At 37.8% G+C, this 18466-nt stretch overlaps 3 protein-coding genes and 1 pseudogene across 3 annotated transcripts; 2 read left to right on the forward strand and 2 right to left on the reverse strand.

The window, feature by feature from the left end:
* Positions 1-1667: 1667 nt before the first annotated feature.
* Positions 1668-3103, reverse strand: LOC109088636 (annotated as a pseudogene).
* A 2023-nt stretch (positions 3104-5126) lies between these two features.
* LOC109047084 (hatching enzyme 1.2-like) lies at positions 5127-6468 on the forward strand. The gene is made up of 5 exons (XM_042749872.1): positions 5127-5260; positions 5342-5420; positions 5542-5682; positions 5766-5883; positions 5974-6468. Exons 1-5 carry the CDS (start codon positions 5192-5194, stop codon positions 6362-6364), a joined length of 798 nt encoding a protein of 265 aa, XP_042605806.1. The 5' UTR covers positions 5127-5191; the 3' UTR covers positions 6365-6468.
* Positions 6469-7000: 532 nt separating this feature from the next.
* Positions 7001-12899, forward strand: LOC109046611 (basic leucine zipper and W2 domain-containing protein 1-A). Its single transcript, XM_042749870.1, has 12 exons — positions 7001-7173; positions 7935-8007; positions 8088-8264; positions 9814-9908; positions 10049-10114; positions 10238-10373; positions 10458-10567; positions 11161-11331; positions 11497-11643; positions 11727-11865; positions 12023-12145; positions 12221-12899. The coding sequence occupies exons 1-12, from the start codon at positions 7012-7014 to the stop codon at positions 12250-12252; spliced, it is 1431 nt and encodes a 476-aa protein (XP_042605804.1). The 5' UTR covers positions 7001-7011; the 3' UTR covers positions 12253-12899.
* A 208-nt stretch (positions 12900-13107) lies between these two features.
* On the reverse strand, positions 13108-16534 carry LOC109046612 (transcription factor 15-like). Its single transcript, XM_019064363.2, has 2 exons — positions 15207-16534; positions 13108-14965 (listed from the first exon to the last, which is right to left on the reverse strand). Exons 1-2 carry the CDS (start codon positions 15750-15752, stop codon positions 14933-14935), a joined length of 579 nt encoding a protein of 192 aa, XP_018919908.1. The 5' UTR covers positions 15753-16534; the 3' UTR covers positions 13108-14932.
* Positions 16535-18466: the final 1932 nt, after the last annotated feature.

The raw sequence follows: 18466 nt of genomic DNA on the forward strand, positions 1-18466 counted from the left end.
TTTAAAATGTAACGCCAGTACGCCATATCTCTTGACGTCTCCCCGATTGCCTGCGAGCTTCTCCTCCTGTCTGTACGGTAATTTCTCTACTGTGCGACAGAGAGTCGAGTGGTTATGACGCAATCGTTAGCCTATTTTTACAAAATACTGTTTCTACGGGGCCATAATGTAACATAGAAGGTAATGGAGCCCTTTATACATTGTCGTGTATCTTTAGAAATAAATTAATGGACAAATGGAGTCTTTAAAACGCTTCAGATGTAAAGTTTATTCGCTGTCAAAGTGACGCCAAAATGAATGGGAGTCAATGGGATGCTAACGCAAGTGAAGTTCTGCTACAAGATGGCGGCACGCGGCCGACTTCAACTCCCCAGGTCGACTTCCTTCCATCCACGTGCAGAGCGGGCCGTCGCCATCTTGGCAGTGCGTCACCGAGCGACTCTCCCGGATAATCGAAAATGGGCAAAAAGGCCACACCCACCTAGCGCAACTGCATTCTCAACAGCGGCAATCCACCTGTCACTCAAGTGGCCACGCCCTTAATTATGCAGAACTTTAAGGCTTAATATAATTTAAAGGGATGAGTTATAAAAAAAAAATTCACCGCCCTCACAGTTGTGACGAAGGGCAAAATTAGCTATATAGACCAAAATCATTTATTGAACCAGGCTGTAAACATGTTTTTTTCTGCTGTAAAGTTGGGCCTTTTAACATTGGGAGTCTATGGGACTGACTCCCTTTTGAATTGCATTGAATGGCAGTTTTAGTCACTTCCTTATTGGCTTCACGAGAGACAGCGGGAGGTTGCCGCTCGGTTTGATCAAGCTTTTGAACAGAACTGACTCAAAAGAATGAGTCATTCATGAATGGGCATCACTCATCGCCACGAGAAAAGTAAATGGCGCGTTTGGAATAAACTGAAGCATTTATAACTTGTATTGCATTAAGATAAAGTAACGAGAGGAGCATGGCCCACAGTAACAAAGTAAAAGTACAGTTTTTCCACTAAAAATTTACTTAAGAGTAAAAGTACCCATCTTATAACAATATATAAAAATTGTGCCTGTGTCCAAATATATATTTTGACCTAACTGTACCTCTCCATTAGCAAAAATAACTTATTTGGTGATTGAGAAGCGAGTAGCGTTGACGCAGCAGCTCGATGAGTGACTGATAGCAGACATGAATTTAAAAACCCTGATAGTGTTTCACATTTTCCACTGTGAAAATATTAACACCTTTACAACATAGTAGGACGATCAAACAACCACAAACGTTAAATGTGATACACATTACAAATTATTAATGATATAGCATGCATCATGAAAGGAATGTTGTTTACACAATCGTTCACAGAAGGTTCATTTTAAAATGTATGTCAGTAATTTTATGAATGTCGGGCTAAAGTATTTAAGGGACAGATGCACTGACTGAGTATAGGGAACATCAGCATCATCAACTGCATAAAAGAAACAGAGAGTTTTGTGCTTATATACTCCAGGTATCAAGCAGTGATTGGCCATCCTTTTATAATGAATGACGTTGCATTAGAGTCTTCCTGACAGAACTAATGCTAAAAGCTTAATTTCTCCTCAAAAATACAGCACTTTAATGCTGCAATCAAGCATTTTCTGAAACTTGGCATTGAATTATAAAGAAAATATGAGTTTGTCTTGCAGTTTAGCTTTATTTTTCCCAACACACATTTCAGAAATTCAACACCATCAAAAGAAAAAAAACTTACACCAATTTTCATCTACATATTAACTATACTGATATTGTGCATTGGTTGTGTGAAATGTGTCATCTTTAACATCCATACAGCTTGTTGATTCTCAGGATGTCAGTGTTGGACATTCCCTGCCTCTGTCCAATTTCCACTCTCCTATCAGGAATGGGAGTGATGGTTTCCAGCCCGGGCTGGATGGAGAAGGCTGTTCTTTCATAATGCATGATGGAGCCGTAGTCATATGGAGTGTTTTGGTTGTTGGTGTTTTGTTTCTGGAAGTTGTAGGCATATCAGGAGAGATGTTCTCCCAGTTAATCTTGACGTACTGGTCACGATCGCTCCTGGTTTGCTCGTGGTAGAAGCCCAGGGCATGATTGAGCTCATGCTGAACGATGCCGTTATACACACAGCCTTGCCTGCTGAAGGAGACCACCTGCTTGCCACCAGTTCTGCCAAGAGAAGAGAAGCACCTGAGAGGAGAGAGGAAGTAAAGAGGTTATTATTTATTTATTTTAAATAAGGACTAATAAATGTTTCTTGTTAATATTGTATGATTGTTCTCACCCATCTTTGTTCTCAATACTGATGTAGTCAGCTTGAGTTGATCTGGGCACGAAGCGGATACAGGTTTTGGAGTGAAAAGTGGACATGGCGTTCGCAATCACTGATCTGTCATAATTGGCTGCAAACAAAAAGGCCCACAGATTTAAAATGAGATCTACATGAATCATAGATATGTTCAATGAATGAAGGACAATCAACTCACAGAATTCACTGCTCACTATGTAAGGGACCTCCACTATGTTGTTAGAGTTTTTCTTCCAGAAACAGTTGTTGTTAAAGCAGGTAGAGAGCATTTCTGGTTTTGGGAAACACCAGATCTCCTTCAATCAAGACTTCAGAAGATCCTGTATTTAAAGAGAAACATACTGATGAAATAGTAATAATAGTAATAATAATAATAATAATAAACATATTTATACATCTTGACTGCATTTTACCCCTATTTTCTGAAACACACTGATGCATTTACAAGAAATCTACAAGGTTCCTGACCATTGTTGGACTCCAAAATCCTTGTAGTGATGTCCAGAGGTTCAGGCTCTGACACAAACACTCCTTCAAACCTTTCCTCCTGGAGGCAGAAACAGAGATGTTAAAATGACTTATTTGAGGAACATCAATAATTTAAGGGAGAGACTAGACCGGATCTTACCATGAGAGGAGATGCCAGTGAGACGCCAAACAGCAGCAGAAGAATGGAGAGAGAGGCTCTTGTGTCCATGTCGTCTCAGTGTGTAGAGATGTTCAGGATGCTCCTGTGCTGAACTTTGGTGTCTTCGTGCTGTCAGACCTGGACTTTATATTCACCTGAGTAGGTAGGTCTACTGGAGGATTATGGGTAGGGTCTTAACATCAAGAGTCTAAAATGTGTACCTTCAGGGAGGAAACTCAGACCTCACCTGTTGGTCCAAAACTTTGCAGAATAAGATAAAATACCTTGGTTTGTTTAACTGATCCACTGAAATGGACTTTACTAAGTGCCCAAAACAGTGGTGTACAGGGAGAGGATTCATTGGTAATCTACTTACAGTTTACTAGTGGCCAGTACATAACTAAAAAATAAATGAATAATAATAATAATAATAATAATAATAAACATAGCCATAGCTAATCAGCAGAAAGAAAAAATAAATACATTAGTTTAGCTGAAAGATTCTGATTCTAAATAACCAACAGATAAAATGAGACACAACTACTGTATAATTCTAAAATATTATGAGGAAAAATGTCATAATAATAATAGGCCATTTCACAGTGCTACTCTGCTTATTTATTGATAAAATGGCTTTGTTACTGAAAAACAACATAGCTTTCAAATGTAGCAATGAAACCACTTTGCTCCTTAGAAAAACAATATCTAATAGCTTGTATCTTAAAGGGTTACTCCACCGCAAAATGAAAATTTTGTCATTAATCACTTACCCCCATGTCGTTCCAAACTCGTAAAAGCTTCGTTCGTCTTCATATCACAATATAACATATAATCCATGAAAACCAGTAGGCTTGAGACTGTCCCATAGACTGCCAAATAAATAACAGTGTCAAGGTCCAGGAAAATATTAAAAGCATCGTCAGAATAGTCCATCTGCCATCAGTGTTTCAAGTGTAATGTTATGAAGCGACGAGAATACTTTTTGTTCACAAAGAAAACAAAAATAATGACTTCATTCAACAATTCCTCTCCTCTGTGTCTCTCCAAATCAGCGTAGCACCATTTTGGCAATTCTGAGCAGTATAAAGGCAGCGTACGCTCTTCTGTGCCAGCAGCGCTGTGCCGATACGCTGTTTTCATTTAAACCAAAGCGTAACTACACGTAAAAAAACATATCTTTGTAGTGCGGCTGACAATTACAACACAATTACACATTTCAGAACTTAAACACTAGACGGCAAATACCATCATTTGCTTTGTAATAATTGGACTAATAATCTTATGAAATAATCATCACTGCATTAATAATTTCTAATTTTTGGCTCTTGTTGTTCTTTAGGTGATCACTTCAGATTTTTGTTGATCTAAACTAAATACTCTGACAATTTAGTGATTTGAAAGTTCTGTTTCTTGAGGTAGACTTTCCTTTAATGTCCGTTGTACTTGACTTCTCTAGATTGGAGATATGTCTAAATAATACTTAGTTTCACAAAAGGCTGGCGGAGAAAAAGTTGGTATTGTAAAAAAATATTATTGCTCAATTTGACAGTTGTATGTATGTATTTTTTTATTTCTTCTTGTGCTATAGTATGAGTGTGGTTGACTTTAAAAGGTGTCTCAGTGCAACAAAGGTCTTACTATGAAATTACTAGAGCTGTACAATTTTCAACTGTTGCATATAAAGTACATTTTTTTAATGATAATTCTGTGAAGACTGTATATTATGACACTTCAAGCTTTGTAGAAACATCCCTGTACTCCACTGTTGATGCACTTAAAATCCATGTAAACTTCATAATCAGAAAGAACTTTATTGCCAAGTGTGCTAACACAAACGGGATTTGTCTTTGTGAAAGAAGCTTCCAGTGCACAGATAGGGTGACAAGTGACAAGAAACAACAAAATAAAAACAAGTGATATAAAAATAAATATGTAAAACAATATGCAATAAAGACAATAGATACAAATGTGCTATATCCAAATTTTGCAAGGGAATGTGGAGTTTAGTGGATTAGTTAAACAAATTTAAGAACCATTTCTGATTCTGTAAGTTTTTTTATTTTGACTAGCAGGCGAGATCAGAGTTTCCTCCCTTTAGTTACACACATTAGTCTCTGGACACTAAGACCCTACCCATAATCCAAGAGTAGACCCACCTACTCAGGTGTATATAAAATCCAGGACAGCACAAAGACACCAAAGCTCATGACAGGAGCATCCTGAACATCTCTACACACTGAGACGACATGGACACAAGAGCCTCTCTCTCCATTCTTCTGCTGCTGTTTGGCGTCTCACAGGCGTCTCCTCTCATGGTAAGATCCGGTCTAGTCTCTCCCTTAAATTATGAATGTTCCTCAAATAAGTCATTTTAACATCTCTGTTTCTGCCTCCAGGAGGAAAGGTTTGAAGGAGTGTTTGTGTCAGAGCCTGAACCTCTGGACATCACTACAAGGATTTTGGAGTCCAACAATGGTCAGGCACCTTGTAGATTTCTTGTAAATTCATCAGTGTGTTTCAGAAAATAGTGTAAAAATGTGGTCAGTATTATAAATATGTCCAGATATTTCATCAGTATGTTTCTCTTTAAATGCAGGATCTTCTGAAGTCTTGATTGAAGGAGATCTGGTGTTTCCCAAAACCAGAAATGCTCTCTACTGCTTTAACAACAACTGTTTCTGGAAGAAAAACTCTAACAACATAGTGGAGGTCCCTTACATAGTGAGCAGTGAATTCTGTGAGTGAATGTCCTTCATTCATTGAACATATCTATGATTCATGTAGACCTCATTTTAAATCTGTGGGCCTTTTTGTTTGCAGCCAATTATGACAGATCAGTGATTGCGAACGCCATGTCCACTTTTCACTCCAAAACCTGTATCCGCTTTGTGCCCAGATCAACTCAAGCTGACTACATCAGTATTGAGAACAAAGATGGGTGAGAACACTCATACAATATTAACAAGAAACATTTATCAGTCCTTATTTAAATAAAAAAATAACCTCTTTACTTCCTCTCTCCTCTCAGGTGCTTCTCTTCTCTTGGCAGAACTGGTGGCAAGCAGGTGGTCTCCTTCAGCAGGCAAGGCTGTGTGTATAACGGCATCGTTCAGCATGAGCTCAATCATGCCCTGGGCTTCTACCACGAGCAAACCAGGAGCGATCGTGACCAGTACGTCAAGATCAACTGGGAGAACATCTCTCCTGATATGGCCTACAACTTCCAGAAACAAAAAACCAACAACCAAAACACTCCATATGACTACGGCTCCATCATGCATTATGAAAGAACAGCCTTCTCCATCCAGCCCGGTCTGGAAACCATCACTCCCATTCCTGATAGGAGAGTGGAAATTGGACAGAGGCAGGGAATGTCCAACACTGACATCCTGAGAATCAACAAGCTGTATGGATGCTGAAGATGAGGAACAATTAAATATGTATCATGGGTCTTTGTTTTCTGGTGGTGTTTAAATGTGTAATTGTGTTGGGAAAAATAAAGTTAAAGTACAAAGCAACTTAATTTTATATTGTTTGTGGTTTTTATTATTGAGCTGGTTAGTATTACATCATAAAGGTGTTTTTTTTTGCAATAATGACAGGTCCCACTTATACATGGCTGCTAAAAAAAAAAAGAAAAAGAAACGGACATGAAATAGGCCTATTGAGCAAAGTGTCAGAGTGAAATCCTGCCTGTATTATTTTAAAGTATGAAAGACATATATTTACCATGAACTCAAAAATATAAATTACAAGAAAAATTCAAAAATATGTTTGCGAGTTGACCCCATTGAACTGAATGCTTTTATGTTTTGCCCTTGGCGATAAACTAATCAACCTCTCATTGCAATGGTATGACCAGAATCGGGCTTACGGATCACTGTCAGCAGAGAGGGGGATCTGTTTTTGTACACTTCCACACAAGCAGTAACACGAGCAAATTAGTGACTCTACGCATGTTTCATAACTTTTCAAGTCATTTAAATAAGATAAACGATAGATTTAAATGTTTCATTTGCGTGATTTTATCAACATGCCACCTCTCTAACCCCCACTCTCCCGTATAATGGACCGATCCATTGTTTTGTTTTTTTCAGTTCTTGATCCGCGCAGGCGCAGCAGACTCTTGCCATCCGGGAGGGTTGTGTGTGTGTGTTGGGTTTGGACCTGCCATCGTCTTGCTTTGTTCTTTGGTTCAAAAAGCCGTTTTTTATCTGCATTCATTTCGGTAAGTCCTCCATATATTTTATATGCGTATAATAAGCGTACACAGCTCAGTCTGGAGTTGTTGTAAAACCCTGTTTTTAAAGGATGGCTGTTTTTGTGCTCACGTTTGTGATCAGCTGTTAAAATCGTGATGGCGGAGCTCGGGACGTGATGGCAATTAAATAAAAACAATAAAATGTTTGGTCCTCTTGTATTTTATTTATATACTCTATTAATTATTAGCATCGCTGTCGTTTGGGTTTGAAATACTTATAAATTGCGATTATAGTGGTTTTTTTGTTGTTGTTGTTTTTTTCTTTACCAAATTTGGACCGGTTAGGCCTCATTTTAGCCGGTTAGCTTTAGCGCGTGAGTTGCAGTTCAGACCTATAAAATCATGCTTAAATTCAGTTAAATATTTTTACACAGCAATATATCCACATAAAAAGAATAAATTGGTTTTATAATAAATGTTACCTTAACTGTATAATTAGCTCGCGAGGCAATCTGACTTGGATTAATTATCACAGGTTTAACTGGATCTGCAATTAAAACTGGATCTGCAATTAAACCAGTTTATGAAATGTCGATTTTCCCATTTAATAAAAGTCGTTAATGAAGTTTTTAAGGTGTTGTTTTGCACATTTTCTGTTAGGGACCCATTGATGGCTCTGCAGGGTTTGGAAATGTCCTGCCACATCTACATGTGGTTTCTTTGTGCTCCTCGGTGATCTGAATCGGAACACGGATATGTTCACTAATATCTTCATTGTGTTTTCACAGGTGTCTTTTATGAATAATCAAAAGCAGCAAAAGCCAACGCTTACCGGCCAGCGTTTTAAAACTAGGAAAAGAGGTGAGTAGACTAAGGAATTTTTCATTGCTATGTCTGAAAGCGGTGCCTCCCATCTGAAACTTTCTCTTGTTTCCTCGCAGATGAAAAGGAGAGATTTGACCCTTCTCAGTTTCAAGAAAGTATTGTTCAAGGCTTGAACCAAACTGGCACAGATTTGGAAGCGGTTGCAAAGTTCCTCGATGCCTCCGGCGCCAAGCTCGACTACCGCCGGTATGCTGAGACACTCTTCGACATCCTGGTGGCTGGAGGAATGCTGGGTAAGCACCTGTCTACGGCTCTGTCAATGGGCTGGTATTCATTTCTTTGTAATATTTTTTTTTTTTTTTTTTTTTTTTTTTTTTTACAATTTAAACTACAATCAAAACATATATAATAATTATTAATTTCTAAAATCAAAAATTATATATAATATCTAATAATAATTCATAACTACAATATCTACAGTTTGTGTATTTTCTTTTGTTTTACTATATATTTTCACATCTTATAGATCCATGCTATAACTTATTTTTACTAGATGTTATCTTTTATATGTGAATTAAGTTTATCTAGAGTTTATTTACTTACTAAATCTTTTACTAATATATTTAAATAGTGTACATCTAAGTTTTTTACTTAATATTTTCTTCTAATATATGTGAAAATATATATTTGTAGTTTATATTCTTTCAATATGCTTATTTTTTTTACTTTTTTCTCATTTATGTATAGTGTACATCTAATTATAATTCTATAATGCAAAATTTGCACACACACATATATACTTAAAAAATCTACAATTCATAAATTAATTTACTTTAATATTTGCTTTTAATATTTTTGCTAGTAGATTTGAGTATATGTATATGTATATATATATGTATATGTGTGTGTATATATATATATGTGTGTGTGTGTCTGTATATATATATATTTATACACACACACACCCCCCAAGTATTTTCTACTAATCGGTACAATTTGTACAGTTTATACATTTGATTAATTTATATTTACTGAATATTATTACTAATATTATGAGGTGTACATCTATTTTTACTAAATATTTTCCAATTTTATATATATATATATATATATATATATATATATATATATATATATATATATATATATATATATATACACACACACACACACACACACACCACACACACACACCACACACACCACACACACACACACACACACACACACACACACATACATACAATTTGTGAAAAAACAGAGGGGGGGATTCTTTTGAAAATTTTTATGAAATGTTTTTAATACACTGAAATTATACATTCAGTTTAATAAAAACATTTAAGCCTACGTTAGGCCTATCAATTGTAATGATTTAATGTCCACGGTTATTCATTACATCACTAACACATTTTTTAAAACTCCGAATCAGTTAAAACCATTGCGTCGCAAAATGATTCACTGTTTCGAAGCACACATGATGATCGCGTATCGCGAATCATTTGATTCAGATCGGGACGTCAGAGCGGTGTATCGCGAATCATTTGATTCAGATCGGGATGTCAAAGCGTGTATCGCGAATCATTTGATTCAGATCGGGATGTCAAAGCGGGTTTACATGATGTTTTTATCCCCACCGGGGATAAAAGTTATTCAGCAGAGGCAGGGATGCATAGACCAGAGAGGGGGAAATCCCCCCATCGCACCCTGCATACATACATACATACATACATACACATATATACATACATACATATGCATATGTACTTTTACTAGAATTTTTTTTATATGAAATGCATAGCTACGAATATGTAATTTGGTATATTTAAAAAAAAAAAATTGTAGCACCAGGAGGGACTCTATCTGATGACCTGACCCGTACTGAGTACTGCCTCTTCACGGCAAGTGAAGACTTGGAGACCATGCAGGCTTACGCTCAGGTATTTCCAATTATATGTTATCTGACCGGCAAATAGTCTCGTTTTGGAGCTTGTTCTGAATTATTATCACCGTGACGGGTGCAATTTGTACTTACTGTTTTCCTATTAACAAGTCTCAACATGTTCACTTTGTTTTGTAGGTTTTTAACAAGCTGATCAGGCGTTACAAGTACCTGGAGAAAGGGTTTGAAGAGGAGATCAAGAAGGTAAGCAAAATTGTTGAACTAAGGATTACAGCACATATTTGTTAGTCAAACAAAGTCTGTGCCGTTGTACATTTGGAAAATCCCATGGTGTCATCACTGTTTTTTTTTTTTTTTTTTTCACAGCTGCTGCTGTTTTTAAAAGGGTTCACCGAGTCCGAGAGGAATAAATTGGCCATGCTTACCGGAATCCTGCTGGCCAATGGCAATATATCAGCTTCCATCCTGAGCAGCCTCTTTAATGAGAACTTGGTCAAGGAAGGTAATGACAGACCTGTTAAATGGCTCTATGCTACTTTCCGAGCGAAGAAGTTGTAGCGGATTTGTCGTCTGGGTTTTATTGCAGGTGTGTCTGCTGCCTTCGCTGTGAAACTGTTCAAATCTTGGATCAACGAAAAAGACATCAACTCAGTTGCTGCTAGCCTGCGTAAAGTTGGCATGGACAACAGGTTGATGGTAAATATTGTACTGCAGCCTCCGCTTCGGATGAAGCACTTAAATTCCCAAAAGCATCCAAAATATAGCTTAGTTGGAGTAATATAAAAGTTATTTAAAAATGTATAGAAATAGTAATATAAATGTGTATATAAAAGGTTTAGTGTGTGAATAAACTTGGGTTATATGTAAATTAAACTATAGGATAATAAAAAATAAAATAATATATAAACAAAGTTAACATTATCAAAAAGCGATGATTAATAAAATATTAATAAAAATGTCAATTTTAACTGATGTTAACAGTAAAGTTTAAATAAAATGTGATTGGAAAAAATTATCTTGTGAAAAATAGAAATGAAGTGGAAAATAGAAATTTTGCCTTGGCAAGTAACCAAAATTAAGTTGAAGTACTAAAATGACTAAAACTAAATTGAAAAAATAAAGCAACAACTGGCAAAAGCACATTATGCAAGCATAAACTAAAATGAACAATCTGAAATTTTACAATTCTGTTTGCAGCCTTGACTAATGTTAAACTATTCTCATGCCATGTTAATCATGGCATTTTATTTTCTCGTTGATGTAACCTGTTCTTCTTTTGCCCAAAACAGGAGCTGTTCCCTGCCAACAAGCGTAGCTGCGAACACTTCTCAAAATATTTCACCGACGCTGGGCTGAAAGAGCTCTCGGACTTCGCTCGCAACCAGCAGTCCATTGGAGCGCGCAAAGAGCTCCAGAAAGAACTGCAAGAGCAGATGTCCCGCGGCGAGACCCTCAAAGACGTGAGTTTCTGCCTTGTCTGGATAGGACAATCTTAAATTGGGCACAAAAAAAACTAATTTAAAAAGAATTGTATTTAAAACAAATGATTTTGATTCTATCTGTATTATGGCTTTGGAGGTTTATTGTGCCTGTGTTTGACTGATTTGTCTCTTTTTGTTCCCCAGATCATTGCCTACGTTCGGGAAGAGATGAAGAAAACGAGCATCTCCGAGCAGACAATGATCGGCATCGTGTGGACCAGTGTCATGAGCTCCGTCGAGTGGAATAAAAAGGAGGAGCTCGTCACAGAGCAAGCCATCAAACTCTTGAAGGTATCTATGATGCTTCTGAAAGGTTCAATGATCTGCAATACTTATCAAAATACTGCTAGTGATTCTTCTTACTCTCTTTGCAGCAATACAGCCCACTGCTGAAGGCCTTCACCTCCCAGGGCCTGTCTGAGCTCACCCTCCTGCTGAAGATCCAGGAGTACTGCTACGACAATATCCACTTCATGAAGGCCTTCCAGAAGATTGTGGTGCTTCTTTACAAAGGTGTGTCTTCACTAGCTGATCTTTTCAAAACGATGCACCAAAGCTCGGTTCACTGTGGTAGTTTTTTTTACAGAAATGTTACTAGGCCTGTGCAATGCTATACAGAGGTTACGTCCGGTTAAAGTGCTTTGAAGATGTATTTTTGTCTTGACTGTAGCTGATGTTTTGAGCGAGGAGGTTATTTTGAAGTGGTACACGGAAGGCCACGTGGCCAAAGGAAAGAGTGTCTTCCTCGAGCAGATGAAGAAGTTTGTAGAGTGGCTGAAGAACGCTGAGGAGGGTAAGCTTGTTTCTTTTTTCTTTGAAACTTTCTGATTAAAATGGTTTCTGAAATCATTAATTTGGTTTCTTCCAGAGTCTGAATCCGAGGAAGAGGAGGCAGACTAAAACACCATGTTAGCATAATGTTTTGATACAGAAGTGCTCGTCTTTCTAACTTTTTCGGCTTTTTTTTTTTTTTTATTCTACCTCCTGTTTTCAAACCATAACATTTAGATGTCATTTAAGGGCTTTATAACAAATGGTTAATTTTAACAGATTTTTCTAATATTAAGGTTTACACTTAAAATAGCACAAGAGTTGTGGTCAACCTTTGTTATTATTTACTCGCTCAAGGAACTTTTAAGTGTTGAAAGTTTGGACATCTTCAATTATTATGATTTCTTTATGAATTGACATTCCATTGAGTTAGATCAGGCTGCCTTGTTTGCTTTTAAGATGCCCTTTTCTATATGGTATTGATGCCTTCATGCCCTGTCATGATCAGTGTCCACAAAGGGGAAAAACGGTCACCTTGTCTCATTGGGATGTTATTGCCAAAGGGTTGAGTCCTTCTCCCATAACATCATCAGCGTTCTCTTCCCTGCCTATGAAACTATACAGCGCTGAAAACGAATTTGCTGATCACCCTGTAAAGACCCTTAAATGACTCCCAACCTCTTCTATGATGCATCTCCATCTTATCTGTCACCAATTTCTTTAATCTAAATAACTAATTGACTTTTTTTTTTAAGAAATAAAGGCCTAGAAGTATATGCTTTGTGTGGTTCTTGTTCCGTGTAACTTCTAATTTTTATTTAAATAATTGCAAAATCAGATTTGTCCACCATTTTAAAATTGCACGCAGTATGTGACTTCCACTAGGGGGCAACTCAAAACTAAAGATGAACTACTTTCAGAACTTTTTTCAAAAATTATTTAATGGTTTGAAAGTAATGAGTAAAGACATTTTTCTTGTACAAAAATACTTGATTAAATAGCAGCTTGTTTGATGTGCAAAAGACCACTTTTAGAAGAGTGGCCAATTCAAGTATTAGAATACGACAGGCTTGTGATCAAAATGCTTTAAAGGTAGGCTATATTATTGGTATAATGCTTTTTGACCTTTAATTTTTAATGTTAAAAAGATTTGGTAAAAATATTTACAATTTCAAAAAGCCTTGTCATATTACAATATTTCCAGTACATTGTGGTACCTCCGTTGCACTTTTTTTTCTTTCATTTGTATTGTACTACTTTTTAATGCAAGGAAGAGTCATTCTGCAGAGTCTGCAAATTCAGACATGCCTATAAGCTGAAGTTTTGATTTGTGCAAGACATGCAGGTAAACATTTTGGATATAAATAACTGATTGGTACATGTTGATGCCTAAAAAAAAATTCTACCTCTAAACATTCACATCGCAGATGCAGTATCTGAAAATAAATTATAATCACAGTAAATGTTAGGCTCAAATTTGTCATCTCTACTAATTCCGCTAATGTAAACAAAACAAGGTTCAGCAGATGATGTTTTAGTGGTGTACTTGAGGTGAGCACATGCTCTAAGACCTTTCCCCTAAACCTTAGTCAATGTGAAACGTGCCAATTTATGGAACACTTTCTGAAATCCAACTGGCTTTTTTTGGTTGTTTTTTAAGTCAAGCAAGAGAGTGGGAATTAGCAATAGCCAATCAAAATCCCAGATAAAACTTCCATCTACTCATCTCAAAAGACCACTGTCTTGTACATATTTTTGGTTCGATTTGTTGCAAATCAGTGGACAAAAAAGCCATGTTGACATATCATGAATCAATATGTCTTTGTGCATGCACTTCTGAAAGATACAATTGCGTAGCTATAGTAATGGAAAATGACTGCGTAATTGATGCATCAAGTGCGCACAGAAATTTCTTAAGTTGCATGTAATGCAACAAGCTTCTGTCTTGACGTTGACACTCGTAATTTGGACTTGTGCTCAAATGGCCTTCCTTCACACAAGTTTAGTAAAATCTACAAGACTGATTTGGTGTTGTATGATTCAGGAGCATAAGCATGCCCTTTGTTGTTATGGAGTGACCTCATTGACAGTCTACGCAACATTATGTCACCAAAGTGTGTTCTCAGATCATGACCACAAGGATTTAGGGTAGGCTATATAACATTTGGGGTCAGGGTCATAACCCAGGGTTCGTGTTAGGGATTATGACCAAAAACCAGAACATGTTAGATTATGTTCTTCTCACTATGAAATACTTGCAACTATAGCATTCAGTCATGTGCCACTATTTAGCATTCTTTGCCTAACCCAAATTATCATGCTGAGGTTAGAAATTTGTTTACAGTCTCCTGAGAGCCATGTTGGGATTGTGGTCCTGGCGTAGATGTGGAGACAAGAGGGAGGGGATGAGATTTTTACCCGCCGTTGTACTGACAGTGACCACTGCAAACCGCAAGGTTTCAATTACCATCATGTGACGTGCAAGAGGCAGACACAAGACTGTTTTTTTTAAGGCAAGGGATGGTGTAGCTTACTATATCTGTTACTGAAATAGCCTCCCACCAGGTGCAACTTTACACATATTCTCCGGTTACATTAACCAAAACACAGTAGATAAAGTGGACACACTTGCAGAAAAAGTGCAGATTTGTCTCTCTTCTTGTTGCTTGTTTTGTCTGTCCTCAGAGAAAAAAACAAACAAAAACAAAACAATGTTTTGTCTCTGTGCAAGAAAATGTCTCTTTACATGTAAACATTCAGAAGTTGAGAGCTCCTACGTAGCAGCGGACAGTCAGGAGAACTTCTGCTGTCACGCAGTTGTGTGCTTTTCCCCATCTCTAAGCTGCAGAAGCACATGATAATTGAAAGGTGTTAGAATTCATACCCGCACAACAAACAATTTACAATTCTATGTGAAATATGCATGCATGCATTATTGCAGTTGATCTAGGAGAACAATTCAGGAAAAGGTAGAAGCAAGGTACTTGTAGCAAGTAAGTTTGGCATTCAAATACATTACCAAATTGGTCACAGTTTCTGGAAAGTTCTGGCAGTTAATAGTTTCACCACCTTCAAGGACTCACCATTTTCCTCTGGTTACTCAAGCAGAAGGTGCAGATGGGTCGAACCGGTGGAGTTTTGAGGTTGGTGTTGCTTTGTAAGATGTTGTGATATTTCAGACATGGTTGCCCATCCATGCAGTCCTCCCCTAGAAGAAGCACGTTGGCCAAGTGTGAAATGTAGCTCGATGCCAATCGCAGAGTCTCGATTTTTGATAACTTCCTGTCGGCTGGCTCTGTAGGGATGAGGGTACGCAGAGCCGTGAAGGCAGTGTTGACACTATGCGTGCGGTCTCGCTCCCGAGCATTAGCTGCCTGACGTTGTTTGCTCACCCCTGCAAGTCTACGACCCCCTCTGCGTCTCCCCGCCTCCCTGTGGCCCCGCATGGGGCTCCCTGCGCCGGTGGATTTCTCCGAGCTTTCGCTGCCACTGTCAAGCTCATCAGGGTCGGAGGGCAAGCTCTGGCTATCGTGTGCAGGATGCTCATGCTCCCCTGTGGTGGACTTCATGGTGTGCAGAGACAGACTGGTAGTTATGGGTAGTCCATGGCGTAGATGCTGGCTGCCCATGGTACTTTAAGCTGAGTGAAAATAGCAGCCGGGGGGCAGCTGCGTCTGATCCGGTATCCAGAGATCTTCCGTGGCCCCGTGGCACTTCTGCATGCCATTTCTTGAATGGCTGATCCCTTTCTGGATTTGTCCGCCACCATGTGGCTGTGGAAAAGGATGGACAGGTGGAGCTGGGGTGCACCTGCTATGTCCCAAAGAAGGAGGACATTCGAAGATATATAAATAAATGCACGCACCAACACACGTTCAGGGATTTTGGTGTTTTTTTCTGTAACATTTGGGTACCGGGTCCTCTGGGTGACCTAGTGCAGGTCAACAGGAAGCCAGGATGGTGATCTGACCTACCTTCCCTGAGAAGACCTTGTTTTTGTCTCTTCATTCTGGTCCATTCATCCCTTGCTCCTGATATTGTTTGCTCAACATTTCATGTTCTCTATGGCTTATAAAGTCTTTGAAAGTTATATCATTTGTATGTAATAGCTAAGCAACCTTGTTCTGTTTGACCCAGCGCTAAATTTAGCTCCAAAAAGTTTACAGACAGAGACTGTTGTCGTTGTCTGTAAAATTTGTGTCACATGGACCGTGGGTCACTCCAGGTCCAAAAGGAGAGAGACACAGTTGGGATTTTACTGCACGTAGGGGGCAGTGTTTCAAATCTGACAGAATGTAATTCAGAACATCTGTTTGACATGAGAATAACTGTGAAGAGAGTTCTTGGAAAAGGTTTTACTCAAATCAAGTTGCCAAAATCAGTTTGTGCTACTATTTAGGTAACTGGAATCATTTTGCTTACTTAAAGGTGTACTCAACATTGGTGTTCTGAAGTTTTCTAAAAGAAAAGCTATTTTTTGCCAGAAGTTTTACCATCCACACCACCACCACCACAAGAACCATGTAAGTGCTATTCAAACCAGTCTGGAGTCTTTTCTCCAGTAGCTTTATGTAGCTCACAACATTAGTGATCTATAAGAGTGCTCTCTTATTAGTCATCCTGTTCCTCTCTAATGCCCTGTCTGACTGAACAGCCCAGGTGTGTTCCTGTTTCTCACATGCACATGCTGTGGTCAATCTTTAGAGGCAGTAAAAATATCAGTTGGTGTTCACCATACCTATATTACATTGTTGCTTTGATTGTATGGTAGTTTAGGCAGTGGTTTTAAAAGTTTTGGTTTATATATTAAGTTTAGTTACACTTACAATTTGCTTGATGACAGTTTTATCTTTACCCAGATTTTATGGTTTCCTTAGACAAGATTCATATTTTTCAGTATTCCCCACTAGATGTCAGTAGCACACCAGTGGAGATTCTAATTCCAGTTTTTTTAATGCAAGAAGCACAAGTAAAGTCCAAAAATTGACAAAGAACTAATTAGACATGAAAACAAAAATAGGTTTTAATGCACCATTACCCTATTAGAGGTTCCACTGTGGAACCTATGAGCAATCAAATCTTGATGTATGGAACTTGTCAGTGCTTCATTGAAACCTAATTTACTATCGACTTCCTTTCAGCCATTTGGTAAGTTTGTCCAAATGAATTATTCTTATACATTCACATGACAGCTCTTCACTAATTTGATTAACCTTTTAAGCTCTTTCTGAAGACCTTAATTACAATACTCACAATTCCAGAGTTCATGTGTGGATGTTAACATGTGCTGCATCCTCAATGAGCTGCCCGTGGCCCAAACATACACTCCAGTGGGTGTGTTGTTTATCCTGACAGCATCGCCTCTAATCTTTAAGAGTGTCTGCTGGGATGCAAAACAAATATACGCCATTATAATCCTCCGAGAGTTTGCTTGGCACTTAAATTTGCAGGTGAAAGCTCCTGGTAAGTTGCAAAACTCAGGCATTGGCTTATAGCGACGGTTTCCTGGATACCCACCTTTGTGGAAGCAAGCAGAGCATTAAACAATTCAAATTTTCATTGAACAGTTTTGCAGTTCCAAGTTTACATAGACAATATGACAGTTTACAATCCAGTTCCAGTTGAACGAAGCTGAGTGCCAATTAGCATTTTAAAGGCCTAATTTCCCGTGGAGCAAGATTATAAAGCTCTATGCACACCTTTTAAGCACCTGCTTTAAAACTCTTTTGGAAAGTGTATGATTAGATTCCCAAATTAGAACACTTTCAGTGCCCCAACGAAAACTGCAGAGTCTCTGGCAGTTTTCTCTCTTGGGGTTTTGGAGTGCTCTTAAATAGGGGTCACCATACAAACGATACCCTGTCTACCTACACATAGATTTGAACACTTTTAAAGCAAAAAGCTTTAATTAGCATCATGTTATGCAGTACATTTTCACGTTCCTCATCATACATTGTCAAAATATTACACAGAATTTTAAATTCACACTTTTTGAAGATGTTAACCATATTAATTCCCAATTAAGTCAACAAATGACTGGTGAAAAAAAAAAAGTTGCAATTTTTACTAGCTGTGCTAACTGTGCTACGCTAACTTGTAAATGTTAACCCTGTAAGCTTATCCCACATGTTAGCTTTTGGCTTTCCTTAAAATTGTGCTGTGAAATAAGTAATGGCAGATCACTTTTTTTTTGTGCTGTGATGAAGATCTGATAATGTGCAAATGGATTATCAAAAAAAAAAAAAGACTAATTTGAGAAGTCCATACATCAACAGAGATAAGTCTGCTCTTTCACCAGAAAAATTACAAGAAATAAAAAGAAACACACACACAGATTAATCAT

This window comes from Cyprinus carpio, chromosome B22 (genome assembly GCF_018340385.1).
Source record: "Cyprinus carpio isolate SPL01 chromosome B22, ASM1834038v1, whole genome shotgun sequence".
Classification (NCBI taxonomy): domain Eukaryota; kingdom Metazoa; phylum Chordata; class Actinopteri; order Cypriniformes; family Cyprinidae; genus Cyprinus; species Cyprinus carpio.